This window comes from Pogoniulus pusillus, chromosome 27 (genome assembly GCF_015220805.1).
Source record: "Pogoniulus pusillus isolate bPogPus1 chromosome 27, bPogPus1.pri, whole genome shotgun sequence".
NCBI classification, from domain to species: Eukaryota; Metazoa; Chordata; class Aves; order Piciformes; family Lybiidae; genus Pogoniulus; species Pogoniulus pusillus.
In genome coordinates this window covers 8203302-8224899 of record NC_087290.1, presented here as the reverse complement: position 1 = coordinate 8224899, position 21598 = coordinate 8203302, and the positions used below count along the sequence as shown (strand labels likewise).

The 21598-nt window shown below is 46.1% G+C and overlaps 1 protein-coding gene across 2 annotated transcripts; it reads right to left on the bottom strand.

The window, feature by feature from the left end:
- Positions 1-1248: 1248 nt before the first annotated feature.
- On the bottom strand, positions 1249-17376 carry NUFIP2 (nuclear FMR1 interacting protein 2). Of its 2 annotated transcripts, XM_064166784.1 has the most exons (5): positions 17090-17376; positions 12423-14135; positions 5198-5230; positions 4576-4630; positions 1249-3922 (listed from the first exon to the last, which is right to left on the bottom strand). In XM_064166784.1, the coding sequence occupies exons 1-4, from the start codon at positions 17268-17270 to the stop codon at positions 4578-4580; spliced, it is 1980 nt and encodes a 659-aa protein (XP_064022854.1). In that variant the 5' UTR covers positions 17271-17376; the 3' UTR covers positions 1249-3922; positions 4576-4577. The 2 variants fall into 2 exon arrangements, with proteins under 2 accessions (XP_064022854.1, XP_064022853.1); XM_064166783.1 differs by having other exon boundaries at positions 1249-4630.
- Positions 17377-21598: the final 4222 nt, after the last annotated feature.

Here is a 21598-nt window from a genome sequence, read left to right as displayed (position 1 = left end):
AGTCAAGAGCTAAAATGGAGCATACAGGAAAGCTACCAGCAGCAGACGTCTGTGAATACCACTGCTCCCAGATTTCCCTGAGGTCACCCTCTGGCCAATTCTGGGAAGGACGCTACCGCAGCTCTCTCTTGGAGGTGGAAAGCACTAATTACACATGCAACTTGGAGGACAACTGCCATCTTTTTTTTCTTTTTCCTAGCAGGGAGTTATTTTCCTTCCACTTCACCTAGCAGGTTCCCCCATCACCTTTCCCAGCCAACAACTAGCTGGCATATTCACAACCAGATGAGAACTGGGTTTTCTCCCCCCTACATTTCAAAGAAGTTCACAGCAGCTACAAAAGCAAACAGCAGGATTTACAGTTCAGAAAAGGGCAATGGTTTTAAATGAATTAGTGACAGGATTCATGCCCTGGAGCTCTCCATATGGTGAAACAGATGAAAACAGGTTTTGTGAACAATCAAGGTGGGTTTAAAACAAAAATCAAACTCCAAGCAAACTTTGAAAGCCATCAAGTTGCCAGTCCACCAGACAGGTGAAGTGGGTGGGAGCAGAGGGTCCCAAAGCCACCGACACCAGACATGGGAGAGGGAAGCAGCTTTCAAATCATCTCTTGAAGCAAATGAAACATTCCCTGATCCACCACAGAACAAGCAGATCCCACAGGTCAATCTCCGTGATATGAGACTCTGTGCAAGAGACACCCAACAGGGCCTGCTGGCAGAGGAGTGGTGGGGAAAGAGCAGAGGAGAAAGCAGAGCACCCCTGCCTGTGCAGGAATCCTTACTCCAGCGAACAGACAGCAACCAGAGGAAAGGGTCTCACTGCACCCATGACAGGAACACAAACGGGAGAGAAGCCTTACACCTAAATTAGTATCTTCAGAGCTAACAAAAAAATAGGTCATGATCTCACCACTTTCCAATACTCCATGTGTTTAAGGGTTTTTGTTTGAAAACTTAGCTCACTGTAAGGAACACAATGGCACAAATAAATAGACACTCGCACACGCATCACCAGCTCCTTGCCCCCCAGCACACAGACACCCTTGGGTGCAGACCCAGGAGGGGAGGCTGCTCACCTGCCTCCTTCCTGGGCTGTATTTGGTTTATGCTACAGTACTAATACTCTGAGTCAAACGAAAATAAAACATGAGACTTATCAGTAACACCTTAGCATTATTTAAATGTGCTAGATTAGTCACAGCTCTGTTTCAGGGATTTTACACAAAAATAATCAGAAAACAGATTAAATCTTAAGATATTTTTAATAAGTGCTCAGTAAAGAATTGTGTGAGGACTTTGAGAGGACTGCAGACAGCAACAGGGTGAGTTATACGACAGCACAAGAAAGCTTCTTCCACGGTCCTGCCTGACTCTAGGCAATAGTCTACCCCAGAAATATCACCTGCACTGGAGAGCCAGAGCTACAGGTGCTCAGAGAGAAGATTCCCTAACTCTTTAGCACTGAGCATACACTGTGGAGCTCATGAAGACAGACAGACATCTGGAGATAACGGTTAGAAATACAGCTGAGAAGCTGCAGAGGGTGTTTGTGGATGGGTCCCACTGGCAAGGGGCTACATGCAGTGGGGGCAAAGCAGTAGGGACAAACAGCAGAGGGAAAAGACAAGCCATCATTTGAACCGTCTTTCCTTCAGCACTTCTTTTGCCATTTAAAAGACAAATTGGACCAGGCCAAAGTTGAGTGTCCTCAAATACTCAGCAAGACCAGGATCCTTCTGAAGGCGCAGGGTCAGACTCAGCACAGGGTATTGCTGTTCTGCCTCTGCATCGCACCAGCCTCCAGAGCTGATCCAGGGGCAGGGGGACCAGGACAGCACAGACCCCAGGGAAGCAAAACAGGGCTTGTTTTTGTATTTTTTTCTAAATATTTATCTTTTTTCTTTTTTTGGTGTTTTTTTTCTGTTGTTCTTTTGTTTAAAATGGAACCCAGCCCTTAAGGCGACGAGTGACTACACAAGGCAAATAAATACACAGCAGAACCTTAAAGTCGGTAAAACAAACTGGAAACTTTGCTATTAGCCTTCAACTTTGTGAAAATATCAATACAATTAAAAAAAAAAAAAGGAAAGAACAATTCTTCCACCTCAGTTTTCCCATCACCATCCAGTTTGTTCAACACTTTAAAGCTCAGGAATGCCCCAGCAATTCCACGGCAGCGCTGGAGGCAATTCCAACTTTTGGCAAGCAGAGTTGGGAGACTCAACAGAATCAGAAATAGGAAGAGGGGGAGGAACTAGAAGTGGGGCACATCTGTAAACATGTTATACATCTGAAGGTTACACACACCTGCAGAGGTGGTACAGTTTAGAGGTGAAAGAGAATTATCCGTGACTGGCCAACCACACATCTCTGAACCTGGACTGATACAACACATGGTCACTATATAGTATCACACTACAGTATTATACTATATAGCATTTGATACATTACATGGAGCAGGGAATCCATAGGCAGACTTCCAAAACTAAGCATGGCAGAAAGCTAACAATCTTACAAAAGGTACAGAATCAAGTTTCATTGCCCCACTGTGAACCTAAGATTTAGGAACAATTTTACTAAGAATAAAAACTGAAAAAAAGCCCAAACAAGCAAAACAACAAAAATATTGTGCTACATCCTCCTAAGAAAAGAAGAAAGAAAAAAAAAAAGAGGATAAATCTAAGCACAAGGGATAGGCAAAAATTTTGGGCTTTGATTCCTGTAATGCCCCACAGGGCCCAACCTGACTTTAGGAGACACCAATTGCTGCTGACCCTCAGACATCCGTGAGGCTGTATTTGGCTATAAACACCCACGATGAGCACTGGGTGGGACAGAAAATCTCATTTTTACTTCATTCATTTCTTGCTCTTGCACTGGACCCTGTGAACTTTCCACCATAAAAAAAAAAACCAAACCAAAACACAGCCCAGAACTACCCAACCCCAAGATGACTTGGATGCTTTACATGAGCTGTGACAGGACAGAGGTGGTTACACAGTGGGGCTTGCCCAGCCCTCTCTACCACTGCCAGGAAACTTTCTTTTCCTTTAGAGGTTTTTTTTTATGTTGTGTTTTTTTTTTTTCTTTTAATTTATTTTTTCTTTTTTAATTTTTTTTTTTTTAATTATCATTTCTAAGTCCTCCATTTTTTGGTAATAAAATATATTTTTTTAATTAAGAGATAATTAGAAGCAGAGCCCAGAAACACACAGACTGCATTAAAATGTAAAGAAAAAAAAGCATTTCTAATGGGCAGGTGCAGGGAGCCCACCACTGGCATTCTCTGGACAAATTGAAAAGGATTCAAATTCCCATTTTTCTTTTTTCTTTTTTTTTTTTTTCCTTTCTCCATTTTTTTCTTTTTTTTTTCTTTTTTTTTTCCCTGATTTTTTCTTTTTTTTTTTTCATTTTCTTCCTTTTTTTTCATTTTTTTTCTTTTTTTTTTTTTTTAAAGAGAAGAAGATACTTCAAGAAGGGTGAAAGTTAGCAGAACTCAATTCCTCTTCAGTTTTTCCAATGAAAATGGGAAAAAAATCCAGCACATTTAGTGTTAGACAGACAAGAGCAGATATGAAGCACCTACAGTTGAAAGCAGAAGATAACTTTTTTTTTTGCTCCCAGTAGTATAACAGCATTAAACTGTGGGAACAGTGGGATTTTTTTTATCTCTTTCATGTTAAATGCCTAAACAGATTGCTTATATTTGCATGTTGTCTTTTAAAAATGAAGTTAACTCTTCAGTTGCAATAGTCCAACATGTAACCGGAGCCAGGTCAACTGTGTGACTTCACCATGCATCCTAGAACTGCAGTATTACCATCTTTGCCCCCCCAGAAGAACGATGCTTTAAGACAGATTTTCCCAGCATAGGATTGCTGCTTTACTCCTGGCAAAAACATGCAGATTAGAATTCTCTGGAACAACAAAAATAAAGAAACTCTGCAAACTTCAAGGTGTTTCTCCAGCATTCGATGGAAAACGAAAAGAAACAAACAAAATAAAAATTACAAACAGGGGAGGTTTAAGGAAAAGGGGAGATGAAGGATGGTGAAGCATCCTGATTTCCCTGTGATTAGTGTGTGTCACTACAGTCACAGAACAAGAAACAGAAACCTTGTCAAGTGGAAATGCCCCTCCAGTGGGTTGCTGTTGCCTGTGCAGACGACAGCAGGAACTTTAGAACCGGGCTTGTAAATCGAGTCTGTGTTCGTTAATCACTTGCATTCACTCTTTAAACAAAAATAACCCAAAAAAAAGGGGAAAAAAAGGAAAAAAAAAAAAGGAAAAAAAGAAAGCAAAAAGGAAAAAATTATCTATTCAGTACCGGAGATTAAATAATCACATGTGTAGTCTTGTTGAAATAAATTTTCAGATTCCTTAAGAAGTCTAATTACTTTCAGTTGCCATTTTTAAATAACTATATATATATTTGTATATATTATCCTGTGATTCTAATTATGGTTCCTCTGCTGCACTGAAGATTGAGAAGGAGCATAAAAGCCTTTTGTCCCCCACGAACAGCACAAATGCTGCAGAAAGGTTAGAACAGGCAGTCTTGTCTTGCTACCTTCATTGATCCGGGCGATCCATGGCTTCATTGTAAGTGATTATCCTTTTGGGATCTGGAAAGAAAGCAAAATCCTAAGTTATTGACAAGGTACTTTCAGGACCCATGGCTGAAGACACCCAGAAAAGGTCTCAGAGAAAGTGAGACCCAGATCACCCAGAAAAAAGTGCTCAGCTCTTAGACTTTCCTGCAGGACTCCAGTGAGACCTTGTCCTGAGCCACGACACAGCTGCTCAAGTCTCCACAGCTGGCTCTCCCAAAAAGCTAACACCGAGCACCTTCACAGGTGAACTGTGGGCAAACACCAAAACTGGAAACTTACTCTTGGGTGTGACATCCAACACCAGACAGTAGCTTTGTGTGCATATAGCAAAGATCCATTAAATCTAATTTGACACAGCTTTTATGGCTCTGAGACTCTGCTTCTCTCTCAACACACTATTAAAGCTTACTGTCCTGACTTCTAGCCATCCAAAACACAGGAAAAACCCAGACTGCAAAGAGCAGGCACCGAGAAACTAAACTCAGACATCCTCAACACCAAGCCAATCCACTCTCATCACCCATCCCAACAATGCAGGGCAGAACAATTCAGGGTTTTTACTCTTTCCAATATCCTTACCTTGCTTCTGCAAATTCCAAACAGATTCCATTTCTGTGGAGGCAAAACAAGAAGATCATTGTTACTATGCAGATTGATAGTACCATTAGAGAACTCCAAACATGCTTTCATTTTCCAAGCATGGCACAGCACTGCTGCAGTTGTGCTGACACTGTCAGACAAAGCCCATCTCCATCCAGCCCCAGCCCACAGGACTACTCAAATTTGAAATGAATGGTCCAGGAAGAAGAGGCAGTGAGATGCCTATGTCTTAAGGGTCAGAAGGCTAACTGAGCATCAGAAACGTCACTGCTGTTCTCAACTCCTACAAATCACAATCTGACTTAAGGCTTCACTTCTCCAGCTCCAAGGCTGCTTCACACATTACAGCCTTCACAAGTAGCCTGGAGAGATGATTTTTACAAGTTGATGCTTGGCGTGTGTGAAATCAGAACTGCTGGACAAAGTGAGTTTCTCATGCATGCATCTGCTGGAGCACACCAGGCACAGATGACTCTCCTAACATCACTGCAAAACTGATGCCAACATCATCTGAGAGCAAGGTGCAATGCTCGAGCTCCCCAGCTGCCTGCTTGGCTTGCAGTTCTTGCTCCAATTTATACACTTGTGGGCTAAAGACCATCAAACCCTTCCCAATTCTCCCTGGAAGAATACAGGCTTCGGTTTACCCAAGAAACAACAGCTTGTCTTGTTATCAACAACAAAGAAACAGAAGGTTTTTCCCTTCTAATAGCCCCAAATGAAATCACATCTTTAAAGATCTATTTAGAATAATGACCTTTAGCCACTATCCAATTGGAGTTTTGTGAGCTAGAATATCTACAAAGACCCTATGACCAAGTACAGGAGACCAAATGTCAGGAAAGCTGTGTTTAGGAGGAACAGAACCTGCAAGAATAATCTTTCAAGTTTCACTTCCACCAGAAAGAAGGGTGCTAAGACCTTGGCAGAGGCTAGGAATGGAGTGGAGCAATGAATTAAGCAGCCACATGGTATAGGCAGTAAATCACAAAAGAAGGCAATAAGTAAACTAACCAGCATGGGAAAGGAAGAATAAAAAACCCTACAAAACTCATGGCCTCAGCACGATGTGTGCCAAGTGTCACCTCAATCAATTGCTTGCATGTTCACGTCCCTTCTCCAACCCTTCATCTGTCCTTTGTCCTCCACAGCCTCAGGCTCCCTGGGGCAGGAAATTGCATGCAAATAAATATCCTCAGCCCTCTCTGCACAATTAAGCCTTTTGTATGGAAGACCCTAGCAAAATTTTACAAGGTCTTATTTTTGCCTCATGACAGTAAGAGCAATACTTTGCACTTCCATCAAGGCAACCCAAAGTGCTTTGGGAATAGTACCCGGCCTCTAACACCTCAAGGATATAAGTGACCTGGCAAGAGACTAACCTCCCTCCCTTTGCCTGATGCAGATTCCCCAGAAGTAAAATGAACCAGCTACTAAAATTACCTCCAGCAGAGCTAGTTTTCCATTCAGTGAAGTTAGATGCATCATTTCCTAACCACTCAAGAACATCACCTGTTTGAACAGCCTTTCCCAAAGGCAGAGGACAGAACTACTCTCAGGTTGGTTCCTCCTCAGCAGAGCAAAAGTTTAAGCATCAAACAGAAAGCAGAGGCTGACACTCTGCCTGCTGCTGCATCTCCATGCCAAAGACCAATGCATTTGGTTCTAACTTCACTGGACATGAACTGCTTGTATGAAGATGTGCCTGGCAGTAAGACAGAGAGTGAGATACTACCAAGGCCACATCAAAAAGCTTTTCAGTTGTCAAAATAATGTTTTAAAAAACAAACAAGAAAGGGTGTAAAATGCCTTGTACATCACCTGGACATGCTGAATGGCAAATGCTCAGCCTGAGAAAGTTACAAAAAGGCCACCAGCAAAAATGTGGTATTAACTGCTACTGAATACTGTCTGCCATCAAAAAAGCAAGATCCTCTCCTCTACCTAGCTAGACAGACCATAGCAACCAATTTGGTAGATGGGTAGCTACTCTCCCAAGCCTGCTTTCCCAGGGTGACTTTGAGCAACGACTCCTACAATCACTCACTCCTGCATGGGAAAAGGTGTGTACTCACCACAAGTTTGAGTCCACTCCTCTCAAGTACTGACCCCAAACCTAGTACTGCTGCTTTCCAAAGCAAGTGGTTAAAACCTGATCAACAGACTGTGGGCACCATTCCCAAGCAGCACCTGTGGCTGGGAAAATGGCACACTTCCTTCTCCAAGGACTCCAGCCCTGATGGAGAAAAGGCCAACAGCAAACCCTTGCACAACTCAGCACTGAAGCCAGCCCTGCTCTAAGCAGAACTAGGTCACTTCCCGTGCCCATTCCAAACCTCATGTTTTCCAGGATTTTTTACAGTTAGCTGGCCTCTCCACAGCCCTCCAGCTCACTGGAGGCTGAGGAACAGACAGAGCAGACAGCCCCAGCCACATCCACCTAAGGAGCTCCAGAGAGAGAAGCCACTTTTTCTGAGGACTGTCACCAAAACAAAAGGTCAGTTGGGGAAGGCTTTGATGTCAGGAACAGACTACAGCACGCTCTGGTGAATTGTGCTGAGATTCCTCATAGGTCAATGAACTTTATAACAGGACTGGTACATAACCTTGGAGGGGAAAACAGAATCTTTGCATGTTAACTTATTCAGACAGGCACTTTGATACACATTTTCTTGCTAGAGAGTCTGGCCCCGCAAACAGAAGTGTCTGTGCCATGCCAGGGTACCAGTTCTTTGTCCTTAGAATTCTAACATAGAAACTGACAATTGTACCTAAAAAAAACAACACAAAACCCCTACAAACTCCACAACAAAAAAAACACAGGAAGGACAATCCTCATCTGATTTATCTATCTGCCAAGACACAATGATTAAGTTAGGGGATTGCCCCAGAAACAAAGCAAAGACTAAAAATTCAGGGCTGTGGAGACTCATCACTGTACTTAATACATTGCACTCATCCTGACAACTGGAAAAAACAAAGACAGCTCAGGCCTCACAAGACTTATCATAAAGCTACAGACTGACATCTAACCCCTTCCCACCAAGGGGGATGGGAAACCAAGGCTTCTTTTTTCCCCCTCCTCTCCTGATATAAAGGATGAAAATTGCTGAATTCACAGCTCTGCTATTTCTTCTGACCCAGTTAACCATTCCGGCGAACACCACTCCTGGCTGGCCCACGCTGCCTTACTCTATTCTCCATGCTGCTCCTCTGCTTCTTCACATGAGTGGAGACGCTGCTGCAGTGGAGATGCTGAGAAGGAACAAAGCAGTGGCACAGGCACAAACTCGAGGGCAAGACAGAAAAGGGACACACTCCAGCTTCCTCTACCTATGTGGTCTTTACTACTGTGCAGCTGAACTGGAGAGCTTGATTATTTGTTTCTTAGCCAAGGACAAGCAAACCACTGAGCTTCCCAACACAAACTCTGCCACAGCGAGCCTGGCCTGGAAGACTGCAACTGCCCAAACATGATGGAATTCTGCAAAGGATTGACAATTAGTCTGGTATGAGACACTTCATCAAGTTATCTTTAAAAGAATGACTATATCAGTAAGGAGATACTGACTTCAATAGAAGTAAAGATGAGATACACCCAGCCTCCTCTTTTCAGGGACCTAAGTATCTTCAAGGATTAGTTCTACCTCAAAAACATGAGGATTCTGGCAAAGCCACACCAATGCAGTGGTTTAGTTCTAACCTAGAAAGGGACAATGTCCCTGTACTACTGCCTTTGTCTCCAACCACATACACCGTTGGCCACCAGTGCTCAGCTAATCAGCTCCACCTTGCTAAATCAGGTATGTCACCTGTGAGTGTTTCAAGGCACCATCACAAACAGCGAGCAGCACACGCCGTCAGTGAAGGCAGCCACGGTGAAGAATGATGTTTTACAGTCAAGGAGATCGATCCCATTCAAAGGAGTCTTTCTCCTTTAGAAAGAAAAAAAAACAACACACCCAAACAACAAAAAAAAACCAACAACTAGCAGGACAAGCATCCAAGAACAGTAGAGTGTATCATCAGCCTTGCCAGCACCTTCCCACTACTCTAACTTCTCGGGATAAAGCAGCCTAGGCACATACAGATGAGCACAGCTTCCTCCGCCAGCACCTCACTCCATGGCCACACAGCACAGCCCCACCTGCAGTGGTTTAAGCAGGATTACCCTACTAGAGCCAGCCTGCCCTGTGTGTTACCTTCTCCATCCACCCTTTCCCAAGGAAGCTGGGAAGCAATTACAGTCTATAATGCTCCTTGCAGTCACTGGGCAAACCACACACAAGAAAGCCTGCCTTGCTGGAACAAAGCTACTGAGTAAGCTGGAGGCTTTGCCATTGCCTATCACCAGTCCAAAACAAGGATCTACATAACCTGGTCAGAGCTACAGACAAACAGAGCAAAAAAGGTTGCAAGCCTGGGACAGACAGCTCCACTGCAACCCCTCTAACCAGTTTTTTACCCAAAGCCTAGAGCTCCATCCTTGCACCAAACCAGGGTGCCTGGAGAATCTCACGGCAGTGAATGCACCAGGACTACCCCATCCCTCCACTCACCCATGTCCTTGCCTACAGCTTCTGTCTGTGCCCATAACCCCAGGGGCAGGACAGATTTGGAAAGCAAAGTATTGAACTTTTGCTCAAAAGCAAACAGATCAATCTCAAGAGGGAGAAGTTCACCCTCGTCTCAAACTCAAAACCAAATAATCTGAGGATCCGACTGCCCAGGACACCCTAACCCTGGCAAACCCCTATACTCATCTGAGCACAGAAGAGGGAAAAGCAGCTTGTAAAAAAATCCCAAGTGAAAATGTTCCTTCCCTATTGTAGAGGAATTGCTTGGCTAAGAGTAGGAGGAAAGAAAAACGACCCAAGATAAACTGAGAGAATGGTGTGGGAATTAACCACCGCACTGCTGTCCTGCAAACACACTCTGGAAGCTCTTTTCCGGACATTTTGTAACACACTGTGCCACAGGAGCTCACCCATAGGGCGATGATCACGGCCAGGAAGGCATGGCCAGATCCATGGTCATGAAGAGAAGGCAGCGTTTTCCATCAGCACAGGGCAAAGTAAGGCACCGATATTCCTCTAGTACCCCTTAACTCACCCCAAACGACTTAAAACACATACAGAAATACAACACTCATCATCACAAAAGACTTGCCAAAACCTGGGCCCAATCTCCTGCTTTGTAAACCAGCAACGGTATTTGAAGGCTAAGTAGGAGAAAAACAAGCTGGAGCTGCTTGGAGCACTCCTATCACTGCACTAATAACACTGATTAGAAACATCAATCATCTTTCACCCCCAAGTAACACCTTAAATTTGGCACAGATAGGACTTGAAAAGTAAATCAGCCCACGGGAGGGGTGGGGTAGGAACCCATCTCCTGAGGGCATCTCAGGGGTGCAGGTTCTAGGTGCTCAAAGATAGAGCATTCACATGCAGAAGAAGGGAAAGAGCCGAAAACAGTATTTTAAGGAGTGCTTTAGGTGTCCTTTTCTGCCACTGAATGCAATTAGCTGCTCAGGAGAGCCAGACTTTGAAGTTAACACCTCCTTAAGAGGACAGGGGAAGGGAGTGTTATTTTCCTGCTGTTACCATTGTTTTACTGAGGTCTGTCTTTCACAGAGCCAGTGAGAAAGGGAGAGCTGATGAGTGCGTTATACAAAGCTTCAACAATGTCCGGGCTGACAAAAATCTGCAAACTTAAGTTTGTAAATTCTCCCAATACTTAACAAAAGGATTGCTTGGAGCTTGTCAGTGCCCCCATTTTCTGATGGGAAAGTGGGATTTTGGCTGCAGACAGGAGGCATGAGAATGGAAAACTTGCTTTAATACTGCAACAGACTGAGCAGAAGGTAGAGGACCCAGATAAAACCAGTCGATGAAGGCTGTTCTCAAGAATACTGGAGCTTGAAATGTTAACATCGTGAGAGTGAAATGACCTGGAAGAAATATTTGGGGCTATTATTTTTTAAATAACTGGGCTTGGTACTACTAAAGGAATGTATCTAAGATTCTGTCTGCTATACAGAAAGTTCGTGACCATGCAACTTAAGAGCCCTGCAGTGGGTCAAAACACAGCAAATTTGCCAAAGCTAAGCAAATATCAACCTCTTCGCAGAGATGATCTTTGGAATGCAGACATCATCCGCATATGTATGTGGGTCAGTAAACAACAAAAAAAAAGAATGTTCACCTTTTTCCTTCAGTGCAGGGGGATGCAAGGAGAGGGAAGTGCAGGAGAATAAAAAAGGAACTGCCCCGTGTTCGTCAAGGGTAGGTAAGTAACACCACACCGAAAAGCAATATGCAGACAGGCTTCTGTTAGCACTGAGCCAGGACTAAAAGCCAAGAGCTGCCACAAGACTGCAGAGCTTCTGGGGCTGAGGCTGAAACAGAAAGCAAAGCCATTCCACAGGCTTCTCTCTCTTCATTCCCAGTTTAAAGCGTCTGTGTTTTAAGTCATTTCAATCTCAAAAAAAAAAAAAAAAAAAGAGAATAAAAATGAGCTGGACTACAAAGGATTCCATGAAAGCAATAAAATCATATGAAAGATTTGGCCTACAAAGACAGGCAGAGAATTCAATCTGCAGCTTGCAGAAGGGTTGATAAGCAAAGATTTCTCTTGCCCTTGCCATAACACTCAAGAAGGGCAGGCAGAAAGTATGTGAGGTTTGCTTAAAAAATTAAAAAAATCACACCATGAAAAACCACAGGAATATTTTTTTCCCTTCAAAGCCATTTCAAGGCCTGATCTGCCTAGGGGAGAACTGCAACACTTTGGCAGTAGAGGTGTGAGTACAAACTAAGAAGCCTTTTCAGTGACAGAGTAGGTGAAGCCAGACATTTAACTCTTTCCAACACTGACACGTTTAAGAGTACCTGCTCCTTTCACTGAAATTAAAATGTAAAACACACTAACCAAGTATCATCCCCAACAACACCTCTGAGACTTGCTGCCAGGAACAGGCAGAAGAAAACCAAACCCCTCAACGTCAATTAAACCTTTGGAATAACTTACCCATGCTGTTAATGCCAATAGAAACATGCAAGAGGAAAAAAAAAAGCTTGGTTTTAAAACAATCCAAACTGCTGTAAGGAATAGATCACATTAGAATACTGCACACAAAACGCCCAATAAAGTTAAACAGAAAAAAAAGAGAATGCCCTTAGGCAGCAAGTTAAGCCATTACCTTTAGTGTGATATAGAACAGCAGCCCTCAGGTCAAAAGAACCCCAGCTATCTTTCCTTTCTAGGCCTCTCTGGTACCTCTGTTCTTTGGCGGAGGCTAGCAAATTGTTCGTAGGAGAGGCCAGAGGATTCTCTACTTCATAGTCTTTTGAAAGAAACACTAAAGCACCTTGGCTACCGGTGTCTGCCTTTTGTAGGTCACCTGTGTGATGCGACTCCAAAGCTAAGACACCACCCTCCACAGCAGTCCCAGGCTTAAGAATAGCACTAAGAATTTGAGGGCTAGTCCGTTTATCCAGCTCATAAGCCTTAGGAAACACAGGTTGTTCAGTTCCTGAGGGAATGATTTCAGGACACTGTGAAACCAAAGTGGCAGGATATTCCCCTTGAAATGTCACTTCCATTAACTGATTATCCGCAGATTTCCCCACAGCAGTTTCGGGTCCAGCGCTGGGCTCGTTTATGAAAGACAAGCCCCACTGATTCTGGAAGATATCTCCCAGGTTCTGCTGATTTGTCTGGGATGGGAAATCGACTTGCGCTGAACCCAGAAGCACAGTTTGCATATTTGAAGGGTAGATAAAAAGGCTAGATTTCTTTTGTTCCAGAGCTGTTGAAGTTGTACTTATGTCCTGGGGTACTGATTCAGAGGAGGTTGATGGTACAGTACTAGCAGCAGATGAGAGCAGTGGCTGGGTCCCTGGAGAATAGACACTTCCATCAGTCCCTGCCAGAATGGGCCCATTCGAGAAGCTAGCAGAAGTCACAGATTTCATCGCAGACATGGGCACCTGGGACAGTCGACTTGAAGTCTGGGCCTGAGTTTCCCCGGCAGATGACGAAGACGATGACGACGACGACATGGATGGGGTCTGAGCTGCTTTGTTGAGGTTTTCTTTAACTTTACTTGCATAACTTATTTTAGGAACAATTTTAGCGCTGCTATTGTCCACTGGAAAAACCGGGGGCGGTTTAAACAAGGTCCACGAGTCCTCCTTAGACGTAGCCGATGATGCGTGCTTCCCCTTGGGCCGGTCATCAAACTTCTTGCTGCTAACCCCAGGTTTGGCATCAGAATTTTTTCGCTGTACATCTCCAAGCCCAGGCTTTCCTCGGCCTGCTCCACCTGCCCCAGCCTCGTATTTCCAAATGGGCTTAGTATTTTCAATTCGGTTCCCCTTTTGTTCACTATAATCAGGCTTGAAACTCTCAAGTTCCTGTTTTAAGGTTGGTGCTCCGACCTCTTGTTGCATTATTTTGTCCTGCACTAGATTCAAGTTCTCACAACCCTTGGCGCTGTTGCGCCTGCCTTTCCGTTTCTTAGGTGTGGTATATCCACTCTCGGAGCCGCTGCCATCGTTGTCGGCCCCTTTGCCCACGTAGCCATTCGTGATATAGCCAGAATTACTGGTTACCACCCCGTTGGGAATGGACACAGCCTCTGGCTTCTCTGAGGACTGGTTTTCCCCAAGTTTATTTTCATAGGACTTCTCATTCTTTTTGTCCATGCTATTTTTCTGAATGAAGTTCTTGGGTTTGATTCCAGCCTTCCCCAAAGCACTGCCCTTCACAGTCTGCTTTGGGGTCGCGCTAGTGTCTACGAGTTGCTGGCTGCCATTGGGTACCCTGGATCCTGGGGTTGTGGTTTCATCAGAGCACAGGCCTTTTAATGACACTTCTCTTTCTCCTGCATTACCATTTAGCTCGCTGTAGCCTAGAAGAAAGCCAAAAACAACAAAAAGGCAAGAATCAGAATGTGAAACGTTAAACTTCTGATTGCAGAAAGCTGTAATCAGCCCCAAACATATCCAGTTTCCACAGGCATTTTAAAACAGGAAAATGTCCAGTCTCTGACATACAAAGGCACATGCTTATTTGCTGGAAGCCACAGCAAGAAGGGTTAAGAAAGTACCAGCAGCTGCCGACTCTCACATACAACAGGATGATGTATAGACAACAAACCAAGGCAGAGGTACCTACAGATACTACGCAAAGAAACAACACTGCACTCAAGACCAGCGGCAAGCTGGAAAGCTATTTCATCAGCTACTATTTCCAGGTCACACAGCAAAAAAAATTAATTCCCAGGATGCTTCAAGACAGGGAGATCTGCTGCCCGTGATGCAGATCCATTGGAAATTCATACTCTGAACAAGGGTCAACTCTGGTATCTCCATCAGTTCCATCTCAATCAGCTCCCAGGCCTGCAAAACCAGTGGCCCTTCTTCCTGCCCTCCTCCCAAACACCATCTCTAGTAAATGGAGGGAGGAAAAAGAAAATAAAAAGGCATTTTCCAGAAGGACATGCTCAAGTCCAGGTAGAAGTTCCATTTCCTCACTTCAAAGTATCAATCGGCACTTCCCTACACAAGCTCTTTACTTTTGCAATAGTGCTAAAACTGGAAAGAAATGCATTCCTGCAGTCACCCACCACCACTAGCAATTGGTCTCCTGCCCACTGGAAAACTTCTGGATGTCAGTCCCTGGGAGACCCAACACTAGCTTGAGGTCTGAGCAGTACATTTGTTGAGGGCTCCAACTCACCAAACTCTGAGGCTATGCAGTACCACTCAGCTCTCCTTTTTGCTTCTCATTTCTAGGTGCTGCTGTTCTGAAGTGAATCTTGGGAGTGCAATTCAAGCAAAGGAAGCCCAGGACAGTACAGATCAAACCACCTTTTTTTCCCTCTGGCCAGAGACCTACTGCTTTCAAGGACCCTGGCTACAATGTGCCAAGAGAAGTCCTGAAGCCCTAGGGAGAGACAGGAGACCGTGCTGTATCCAGCCCAACAGACTTCAGCTGTGGATAGAACACAGGGACTCCCTTCGATTGCACCAGCTCCTCTGACTCATCTATTCTCCTTCCTGAGGGTGGAAAGCCTTATATCTGTAACTGACCCACCTAAGGCTTCTTCTGCAGCCACTGTGGCTTAAAGCCCCTCAAGAACAAGAGCAGACAAACATCCAGCTTGAAAAAGGAATGTTTTTGTTGTTGCCAAAGTTGTTGAAATTAACTGCTGTACTAAAAATATTGTTATCCTCACATCCTGCAGCCTCAGATGTCTGGCAGATGTAATTGCTCAAGCTCTGTGTAAGTTGGGAACACAAGAATCCTTGTAAGAATCTTTACAGAAATTCCACAACTGAGTTTGCTGAGAGGGATTAAAAAGGATTTTACTACATACTAGTATCTGTAACCACCACAACTTCCACTATAACTTCCAAATGTGCTGTTAAGAGTATTAACCATAAATACTTCATCCCAAAGGAAACCGACAGGATGGGACTCTCGGCTGAGACCAGGACTATGAATTAAGTATTTCAGACTAATGTGCAGAGGAAGGCTTCTCAAGAGTAATGTGTTGTATCTGACATTGTATGACTCAAGACTTCTGACACCACTTGTTAATGAAACAAAACAATAAGAGTGGTCATAAGACCGTTGCAGATGAGGAGCAAGAGAAAAAAATGAAGAACAAGATCCATTTCTGTAAGGCAGTGTGTCAGCAGTTTCTACTTCCAATTTTCAAGTATTCACAACACTCATCTGCCTGAGTTTTCTCCAAATCAACATTTGGCACAGCTGGTTCTGGCCTGGACACAGAGGGGAAATAACCAAAATTTAGGGGAGAGAAAAAAGAGAGGCGGAACGGGTGAAGATTGTTTAGCAACCTCACAAATGCATTCACAGCTGGAAAGAGAGCTGGTCAGAGGAAGCGCATATTAAAATCCCCAGGCACCCTGCAAGCAGTGCGATAACTACTCCACTTATTTCCCCTCAGTACCTTATTTTAGCATGTGACCGAGCAGGTTCCCCCCAACTTGTTCCAAAGGCTGTACGCGGGGGCACCGTGCCTGGCTCTGGAGCACTACCAGCCCTATTCCCGGTGCCACCCGAGTGTCTGCCCAACTCCTGCCTCGTTATGTAAATGAAATTTTCAAGAAAAAAAAAGTAGTAGTCTGTGGCGTTCCGGCTGTGTTGGCAATCACGCACTTGCTCTGAACTCGCAACAAACCCCGCTGAGGCTTTCAAGCAGCAGCAACCAGGCAGATCTCTGGGGCTGCGATAGGGTCTCCGGCCCTGCCCGGGAGCAGCCCCCCCTCCGCCCTGCTCCCTGATAGTCAGAGCTGCCTGGCCACCGCCTCTGCAGAGCTGCCGCCCGGCCAGGCCACCAGCACGGCTCGACTCAGCCCCCCTCCAGACCCAGGGAGAGCAGCTCCAACCGCTGCGTTTCCCCAGCTACGGGCGGTGGCTGGGCAAGGCCCGCAGGCCGGCCGGACCAGGCCCCAGCAGGCCGCGCCACCTCCTCCCCGCTGCCGCCGGCCGGGCCGGGCCCCTCTGCCTTATCTGACTCATTGATTTTCATACTCATCAATTTTTAACCAGCGTCTCGCCCCCCTCCCGCCACTACCCCCGCGCCCCGGCAGGGCTCAGCGCGGCCCCGGCTCGGGGCAGCGCGGCCCAGCCCCACGTGCCCGGCGGGCGGCGGCGGTGCCGGCGGCTCCCGCAGCCGCGCCGGCCCCAACATGGCGGACAGGAAGCGGCCCCAGCGCGGCGGAGAAGCTTCCAGCCGGGCCGGGGGAGGAGGTGGCAGAGGAGGAGGAGGAGGGCCCCGCTGCCGCCGCCCCGCGAAGGTCACAGGCCCCAACCTGCCGCCCCGTCCCGGACCTGTTCTCCGCTTCGGCGTCTCCTGGTGCGGCGGGCCGCCGTGCTTGTGCTCGTGTCGAAGCGGCGGCTTGGGCTGGGCTCGACCGTCGGACGGCGACAGGTAGGCGCTCTGCGGGTGGTGATGGTGATGGCCGTAGTAATAGTGGTGGTGGTGATGATGGTGGTGGGGCTGCTCCTCCATGGGGGGCGGCTGGCGGGGCCGGGCCGGGCTGGGCGCTCGTTGCTGGGCCGTTGCTGGCTCCGGCGCGGGGACGCGGCTGGCGCGGGGGAGGCGGCAGCGGACTGGCAGCGCCCGCCCTGCAATCAGCGAGCCGCGCCGCCGCGCCCGCCCCCTGCCCCGCCCCGGCCGCCCGGCGGAAAAGGAAGCGCCGGCCGAGAAGAGACCTGAACTAGCGTTGGGGAGCCCGGCCCCGTTGGCCCCGGTCCCTGAGTGGGCAGCGGCAGGTGAGGCTGTGCTGCCAGAGATGGGGCCGCCTCGGAGCGGGTGGGCGTCATTTCCCTCCCCGTGCAAGCGTGGCTGAAGCGGGCTCATTCCCTTATTCTCACTCCCGTAAGAGCTGAGTATTTCATCACCCGGTGCCACGACCTCGCCTGCTGGAGCGGCGTGGAAGACGGCCTGGGTCGAAGCACAGTCCCGTTTCACCGTATACGAGCGCATAAAGTGCGGCCCGGCGGTGTGAGACGGGTGCCTGCAGGAGTTACTGGAAATGTCCAGCAGGGCTACGCTGGAGGATACTCGCCAGAGACAGGAAGTGGGAGCACCATAAGACGCCCCGTTTGCGGCCGCAGTCCCAGGGAGCCCGGGAAGAACGCCGAGCTAAGCCGCAGAGCCTCCCGCTGGAGCCCCGCTTTGCTCCCGGGCTCCCCCCGTAGTCCGCCCGGCAGTAGCGCAGCCCAGGACAGACCCACCGCTCCCCAGGCCGGAGGCTCTTGGCCGAATGCGATGCGTGCTCGGTACCGAGTTTAGGAGGGAAAAAGAGGTTTAGCACCTGGTCCTGGTCGCTTCCAAGAGAAGTTCTAACCCTTTGATGCTAACAAAATCACATTCGGGTTTTTGCAAAGCCTTTTAGAGAGAAGTGGGGAAACGCCCTGAAACTTGTCTAACTCTATTAACAGATCTCACACAAATGCAGCAGTTCAGCGGGGTCTGGCAGCTCAGTGACCTGAACTCCTGCCTCTGAGCTGAAGGAGGAGAAGACCGGCCGGGCTTTTCCTTCGGATGGCCCCTCCAGGCCCGCGGCTCCCATGCCCTCGCCGGTGCCGAGACAGAACGAGAGCGAAGAGGCACCAAGGATTTTCTACGGACGGCACCGAGACAAAGGGGTCTACTTTGAATGCAGAGCAGTGAGGAACTGAGGCAGGAGTTAGTTAGGATGGTAGGAAAGGGCAAAGAGAGAGATGGGAAACCCGAGATTGACACAAGCTGCTCCCAGCTATTCACTGCTCCAGTGTGACGAAGTGTCTCCAAACACAGTGTGTCCATCAAAGAGTGACAAAATATGATTGTGTCATTAAAGACTTATAATGAATGTGCATAGCAAATCAGGCTGCTTAGATGACCATAATATGCTATTTTCTTGTTTCTCATGGCTTGCACTTGCAGCTTTAATCTCCTGATAATTTTTTTTCTAGCATTTTAATGACATTCCTGAATCCACAAAGCCTTATCAGACTTTGGCTTTGTTCTGTTGGGCACTGTAGAGAAGCCCAGAGATTTTACAGTTCTCAAGTTTTATTTCAACAGAACATAGTTGAAAGTTTATGCCTCAAGTACTGCCTCCCACTCCACCCTCCTCTTGAATACACAAGAGCTAAAACTTTCACTACCAGAAACACCAACTTCTGCATTAATACAGAGGATTATTTCCAAGATTGAGGTACCTGAATAGCATCAGTTGTGTGCCAAACAATCCCCACAGTTTACATTTCTTTCAGCACAATGCAAAGCCATTTAAAACGCAGTGAAACCACTGAAGCAAGCAACTGTGAACTTTGGGCTTTACCCATGCTCTCAGGAATAACGGTTCTTTCAAGCACTGACTCACAGGGTGACCTCACATTGCTAGGGAGACAAGTCTTAAAATGAGGAGTTGGGCTTTAATAACAGTTGACATTTTATTGGTGGCTTGGAATAATTTATTTTCAATATAAAGAACTGGCTTGAAGACATAAACTTCAAAAGACTGTAAAGCAAGCAAACAATAATGGACAAATCAGCTCAGCACACACATGTACCAGAAATCTAAAGACAGAGGGCAGTGGGGCTGCTTCTGGGAGAGACAAAGCAACTGCTTTGCCCCTTTTAAGTGTAATGTTGTCAGTTTTGTATTAACTGAAGCTTGCTTGAAATCCAAAGATGGCCTGGGGTCCATCAGCCTCAGTGACACACCAAGCAAGGCTTCCCAAAGGAGATGGGTGACTGCACATTGGAAGGTGGGTAAGAGCCCAGCTCCATGCCAAGCTACAGTTTACAGGCACTACAAGTTCCAGTGTGCAGTGCTGTACTGCAGCCCAACATCTCCTTTCTGCCATGCTGGGACATGTAGTCTTCACAAGTTATGCTTGGTATCAATCCCATCACTAGCTGAGCTTTGCATCAGTTCAGCTGTGAATTAATAGTCAACAATTGTTTGGGATGTGGAAAGGAAAAAACAGATTTCCACCTCTCCTCATCTGAACACTTTCCTGCTTTACTGCTCTGAGTTTGGCAAGCCAGTGGGGTCTCATGCAAAGCAAAGCGGTAATTTTCCATGGAATTCTACTTCCAGTGCCAAATATTCCCACATCCAGGCACAGCCAGCATAATTTCTAACTCAGTCATTATTCAAAGCTTTATTTTAAAAGGCTTTGAAAGCAGAGGGCTCTTCAGAGAACCTGCCATTTAAAGCTGCAGAATGAAGGCAGTGAGGAATGAATCAACTGCTACAGAAATCATGAGAAGGTTTTCTTGGGTTGTCTGACCTGAGATGAGTTTTGAATTTGTGGGGACAATGCAGCTTAACCTGAGAAGCTATTTAGTGATATTCTGAGAATGAATAATTTAATCTCAAAGGCAATGCTCTTTGAGACACTACATTTAATTTCCAGTGTTTAAGTTACAACTGAAACTATACAATTAATCCATGAAAGAAAAAAAAAAAAACATTGGCTTTGTCACAGCTCTTGTGTCTGTCTCCTGTTTCAAAACTGGGAAGCATCACAATTACTTGTATATGGATAATGGGAAAGACTCTTAGATAAAATGTATGGCATTTATTTAATTTTTTTTTGTGTGTCACAGTGTTTTCATTTGCAGTGAGAGTTCAGACTTGCAAAATTCTTTATATGCTAACACATCCAACGCAACAAAGCACTCAAGCAGTCCTAAGTTGATATTCAAGTGTTGGGGGAAGATTCAGATCTCAGAAGCCATTTAGTCAAGATGCACAGTGGGGTGACAATGCTCCCTCTTTGCAGCCTTCTGCCTAGCCAGGGGCACAGCTGTCCTCACAATACAGCTAAGGTGGAGCCTCTCCTTGACTCCATTTTTGTGCTCTGCTGTGTACATTATTTATAGGTACAGAGCTGGTCTCTTTAAAGATTTCTTCCTCTAGAGAAGACTTGATAGTAGGCTTTGGGTTAGCTCTTAAAAAGCTGCCAATAAAAGAAAAAAGCAACCACCAACGAAAGAATTTAACCCCTTACTGAACTGCAGGAAAGGATATTGTTGACACTTGTCTTTTACATCCTCAATAATTTCAGCATTTCCACTGTGTGAACCAAGATGTTTTTCTCTTAACTTCTAATGCCATAAGCACACTATGTCAACCCTTTGTTCACTCCTCAGAAAACTAAGGCAGCCAAGCACCAAAAATAACCATAGGGCATAGTTTTATGATGCAGCAAAGCGAAGGTCATCCCTCTCCCTTTGCCTGCTTGCTTCTGCCCTGCCCTCACAGCAGTACTGCTGCTCCTGTGAGCCCATTTGACAATTTCTCAGATGAAAATGTGCACCTTTGTATTCCAGTTAAGCTGGCTGAACTGTTTTGCAAAAGGGGCCAGACAAGTATTAATGCCCTTAAGAATGCTACAGCAGCTCAGGAGTTGCCTTCTACAGCCAACACTGCTGCAGGGATGACCCCTTCTGGGAATCGGGCAGTAGGGATACAGCTGGAGTTGCAGCCACTTAAGCCATCTAATTTTATTTTGCTCATATTTGTGAGTCAATCCTCTTGAGTGCCTGAAGAGGGATGGCGTGACCATCCTTCAAAGTGTTTTGAGCAAGCTCTAACAGAATGGTTGTAACCAGTGGGACTTCCTTCTGGTGGCTACATCCATTGTTTAATAGGACTAGATCCAAGGAACATCCCCTGTTGTAAACACATTAAAGTGTTCACACAGGCATGAGTAACATCTGCTGCCCATATCTGCATGAAAAATTGTTTACTGGAGTGCAACTGTATGAAGTGGAGGCAGCTTTCTGGACATGTAAGAAGCGGTGCAGGAGGCAGGCTAGGAGGTTGGCCTTGG